The following is a 5,163-nucleotide window of genomic DNA, read 5'->3' as shown; positions in this document are numbered from 1 at the left end:
ACTTGGAGCCAGGGGCAGCTTTCAGAAGACTGCACAACCATCCACATGTGTTTCAAAATCATACACCGGTGAACATTTTATTCTTGTTGTTTCTGGTCATGATTAGTGGCACAGGCAGAGGGTGGGGTGATGGGTGGAGAAAAGATTAGATAAACCCAATGACCCCAGGGAAGGTGCCTATTCCTCCCGGACTTCCACCTGTGGTAGAGAATATTCCATGTGCATTCTGAACCAGGATGGGGAAGATCAGCCTGAAAGCCAAAGAGACTACCTCGACTGTGGGTTCAGCTTGAAAATGATGGTCAAGGTTTGCGGATGGTCGGCTCTCTTTTTGAGGCCCCCGAGAGAGGGCCAGGCTTCACCTGCTGTGGTTAGATGGAGCCTCTCCTGCCAGGTAAAATACAGTTGCTGGGAGAATAGGATCTGGATATTATATCATGACTCCTGACTACCAGAGGTACCCAAACTGCCTCAAGAAACTGGTAATACTGGTTGCCTCCGGGGAGTGGAACCCCTGGTGCCTACGGGCGAGAGGAAGCTTTTTTGTGGCTTCCCAGTGTGCCCCTTATACATGCATTAATTAAAAAACAAACAAACAAACACATTCTCCTGTGTTGTCCTACCGTGCTTCTTGCAAAGAGGAGGACAATCTGGGGCCTGGGCTAGAACGGACAATCTCCTTATTCGAGACGTAGGGCAGAAGTGGAAAGCTAGACGAGGGATAACAAAAATTAGAAGAGAGAGGAGTTGCAGCCGAGTGGAAAACCATGCCCAAAAGGGCAATGCCAGCTCAGCACATCAAAGCTGACAAAAGCAGCTGTGGGAGCTTGGGGAAACGGAGGAGCAAGCACAGACTAATGGAGCAGTAACTGAGTTGGTACCTGAAAAAAGTCAAGGACAAGGGCCTGGGGCATAATGATGGGTGGATCCCTGAGATGATAAGAGCAGAAGCTCAGGAGTCCTAGGCAGCAAGGTGCAGGCTGGGCAGTAAGAAAAAGAAATAAAATGGATTTGGCAGGTGGACACCTAAAGGGTATGGGTTACATGAGAACTCTCTTGCCTGGGATGGATACTCCTTTTTTTTTTTTTTTCTTTTATTTATATTTTTGGGGGATACTCCTTGGAGATCATGCTCTAGCCTGGATTTTGAGCAGCCATGTATGAATGGCTTGCTCTGCAAGAGCATTTTTTATTTTTTATTTTTTTGGCTGCACCCACCACATCCAGAAATTCTGGGGTCAGGGATCAAAACCACATGACAGCGGTGACAATGCTGGATCCTTAACCTGCCACGCCACTAGGGGACGCCTCTGCAGGAGTATTTTCACTTCCCCCCAAACTTGAGGCTTCCTAGGGTTTATCATCATCTCACTGAACATTTTCTGGGAAGCCTTGCAAATGTGCAATGGGTTCAGGGAGTAGTTGGATCTGACTTCCAAACAGGGCATGGTCTAAAGTAATAAATTAGGGAGGAAGCGAATCTGACTAGCATCCATGAGGACGCATGTTTGATCCCTGGCCTTGCTCAGTGGGTTAAGGATCTGGCATGGCTGTGAGCTGTGGTACAGCTCTGATTTGACCCCTAGCCTGGGAACCTCCATATGCCACAGGAGTGGCCCTAAAAAAAAAAAAAAAAAAAAAGCTAAAGTAATAATAAATTAAGATCTTTTCATTAAGCTCCTTGGAACAATTTGAATTCAATCTCCCGATTACCTGCTTCCACTTGCCTTTTGTCCAAACCCTGTCTGGGCCAACCCTGCTTCTGGTCCCCTGCACTCCAGCATGGTCTTGCTCTAGCATCTTTGGCAGGGTCACTCCCAGCCTGTTCACAGGACAGGAATAAATCCAGAAATGAGTTCTCTCAGGACCTCTGTGTTATCACAGATTAGAGCTCATGCCTCCAGGTCCTGCTGTAGGAACCTGGCTTGGGCACAGAAGCATACAATTCTGCAGCCATCACCCCCAGGCCGAGCCAAGATTCACATTATATTCAGCCCAAAAGTTGCCCGCTTTGGGAGTTTCCTCCAGAAGTGCAGTATCCTTGTTGGCAAGGACTTACGGGGAGCCCGGGGCCTCATCTGTTGCAGGAAGAGGTAATGATCCTGAGATGAAAAGTCTAGAAAGTGCTAAGCAGGCAGAAGTCTGTGAGCCGTTGCTTAGCTTGAGAGTTTTCCTGCACAGTATCTTTTAGTTGTGCGATAAGCTCTAAATATCAGGGGGCCTCAAAGCTGACGCTATTTATTAGTGGGGAACTCAGGCAATAGAGAGGAGCTAGAAATAATTGGAATAAATGTTGGGCCTCTGCTATCAACCAATATTGTTTACTAACTTGGCAAGTAAATAACAGGAGCTGTTCTATGCAGAAATCCGTGGGTGAGGACAGAGACACTGGCTAATCCCTTGGAATGTGAGTACTAACCATCCCACCCCCACCCAACACACACATTCTTCCACCAGACCTTCTGGGATATTTCCAGTCTATGTGGTATGACTTGGAACCCACTTGGGGAAAAATTTCATTCCACAAATCCTGACAGAGAGCCAGTGAGCGATAAAGGAGGTTGAACTTGCAGAGCCTGTGCTTTTGGGAGGGTTTGATGAGAAAATTCAATCATCAAATACGTGGGTTATTACAAACCTATGCACAGACTCAGGGAGATGCAATGTATGAGACTAGATAAGAGTTGGGGGACGAGGAGAGGAAGCACATTACCCCAGACTATTTGTCTTCTGCATGACACCATTAGCTTCCTCTTGAGACTCTGCTGTTTCAGCCAAGAGTGCCATTATTTTCCCACTGAGGCAGGTCTGAAACCTCATGCTATTCCACCTGCCTGGGGAGCTTGCCCCAACTCCCTAGCCCCCTTGTCTCATCCTCCCTTTCAGATCCAGTTCAGAAGCCACCTCATCCAGCAGTCCGCCCAGCCCTTGGTCTTATTTCAAAACCTCACACCGTCCATAAGGAGCAGGGTTCTAAAAACTGCAGGTGCTCAAAACACACACACACCCAACACTGCTGGTATCGGTTACTAAAAACAGGCTGCCGTGTGGTCATCAGCACAAGGGCAGCCGACTGCCTTAATTCAAGCTCTAGAGTGTCACCTTGGCCTTCTCCTCACACATCACAGCCTGGACCTGAGTCCCCAGTTTATCAAAAGCAGATCCTCCTCCTCCAGCAGAGGGGAGACACCCAAATGAGTGTGTATCAGGGGGGATTCCACAGCACAAGACTAGAAAGAAGCAAACTCAGCTCTTCTGTAAGGGGTAGGTCTGTGAGAAGGTTACGGTGGCTGATCACTGAGTTCTGAGGGGCTCCCCCTGAGTCATTTGGGCTGGATCAGCCCTTAGCACTGCTCCCTATGTCAGCATGCTACTGCCTTCTGCACCATACCTCAGACCCTCCCTGTGAAGCAGGCTGGAACTGCAGGCCTTCTTTTGGGATCCTCTCAGAGGCGTATGCCTCCCTGGGAACAGAGAGGGAGATTCCAAGAGGTTCTGCTCCCACCTTTCATGGGAATAGGATCCCTTGAGGCAGGAAATTGAGCAAAAGGAAGACAGCCATAACAAGCTAAGGTCTGGGCAGTGAAAAGATCCAACCTCATTTAGAAAAAAAAAAATTCAGGCACTAGCCAGTACCAAAGTCAACAGCCAAAAGGTCTTCAAAGTTGTGGAGCACAGCAAGGAAGATGGCTCAAGAGTCGAGCAAAGAGTAAGGAACAGGGCCAGGACCAGTAGGGAGGAATGGGAAAGAAGCTGAAAATAGATGAGTAGCAAGTGAGGGTGCCTAAGCCAGAGGCAGCTTTCCAACTCGGGTTCAGCTACCCCACAGTCCTTTCACCACGGTGTGAACCAATCCTGAGCGGCCCTGGTGGGAAGGCTTGCTGAAGATGAAGGCTGCAGAAGCTGGCTGGCAGGGTAATGGATTTTGGGATGGGATAGCGGCAGAGGCATTTCCCCACCAGCTTTGCACTGAAGAGGACTCCATGTTTCAGCACCTGCTCCCTTTTTCCCCACACATGAGCTATTTTTCCTCGTTTCCTTGGAAAGATCAGACCGAAAGTCAAGTTTGCGAGGTTGAGGCTCACCCTTCAGAATACCTGATATAATTTTTGCAGAAACTTTTCTCATATTCAAGTTTTCTTTGAGAATGAGTCTAACGGTTTCTTTATCTAAATTTAACTCTTCAGCCATCATCCTCACGGTTAACTGCCTGTTGGAACAAACCAAGTCCTTGACCTTCCGGATATTTTCATCCGTCCGGTGAGTGACTGGACGACCACTTCGGGCATCATCTCGAATGTCTTCTCGCCCTTCTTTAAACCTTTTGTGCCAGTCAAAAACTCTGGCCCTTGACATGACTTCCTCCCCATAAGCTTCTTTTAAAAGATGGTGGGTCTCGCTTGCCGACTTGTTTAATTTCACGCAAAATTTGATACTAATCCTTTGTTCTAGATAGCGGTCACTCATTTTGGCACTTGAACACAAGAACGTTAAGAGGCCACGACTGTGAGGGGAAGACAGAGGGGCCAATCTTTATAGGGCTGCAGGTGGCATCACGTCGCTATTCTTGCTCCTCTGGAAGCCTCATCAGGGAAGTGTATTTGCTTTTCTGAGTTTTAGCCCCTTGGCTTCCAATCGAGAAGCTGATGAAGCCCAAGAGCAGCTGCAAAGTTGGGGAGAATGAGATCTCCTACAACCCACAACAGTGTCCAACTCGTGCCCGGAGATCTGCTGGGGTGGGCACATCAGTCACCAAGGTCGCCCCGCTCTGCAGCCCCTGAGCCTAGGCGATTTCTGCAATAGAAGCCCGTGTGGTGGCAAGTGAAGCCAGCAAGAAGCGATGCACCGGTGATGTAACGGGCAAGCTAGTCTCCGATCTGCAGAAAGCCGCGCACGCCAAACCTACCGGAGGTGCCTGGGGCTCGGTTGCTCCAGAGTCCCGGGAGACACGCCCGCATGCGCCAAACCCTCCCCTTGCGCGGTAGGCCGTGCGCGCAGGCGCACTGCGGCAGTCCGCGCCAGGCCCCGCCTCCGCCTTGCCACACCCGAGCGGGCGCGCTTCCTTGCGCGTGTCCGCCTGCGGAGAAGTCGGCGGAAAGGAGGGGGCGGGGGAGGAAGGCTGAGGGAAGAGAGGGCACCCCCGGGCGCCAGGGTGCATTGTGG

The 5,163-nt window shown here is 49.9% G+C and overlaps 1 protein-coding gene across 1 annotated transcript; it reads right to left on the bottom strand.

Moving 5' to 3' along the window:
• Nucleotides 1–3,694: 3,694 nt before the first annotated feature.
• On the bottom strand, nt 3,695–4,621 carry GVQW3 (GVQW motif containing 3). The gene has a single exon (XM_021062534.2). The coding sequence runs from the start codon at nt 4,465–4,467 to the stop codon at nt 3,835–3,837; it is 633 nt and encodes a 210-aa protein (XP_020918193.2). The 5' UTR covers nt 4,468–4,621; the 3' UTR covers nt 3,695–3,834.
• Between the last annotated feature and the right edge of the window lie 542 nt (nt 4,622–5,163).

The sequence above is a fragment of the Sus scrofa genome, chromosome 9 (genome assembly GCF_054392235.1).
Source record: "Sus scrofa isolate SSC_HxYL_T2T_F1_AM1 chromosome 9, Sscrofa_HxYL_maternal_Yorkshire_Landrace_v2.0, whole genome shotgun sequence".
NCBI classification, from domain to species: Eukaryota; Metazoa; Chordata; class Mammalia; order Artiodactyla; family Suidae; genus Sus; species Sus scrofa.
This window is presented reverse-complemented; position numbering and strand designations above follow the sequence as displayed.

Bases quoted from the DNA above. Each gene is read 5' to 3' on its own strand.
- GVQW3 (XM_021062534.2), bottom strand. From the start codon at position 4,467: ATGAGTGACCGCTATCTAGAACAAAGGATTAGTATCAAATTTTGCGTG.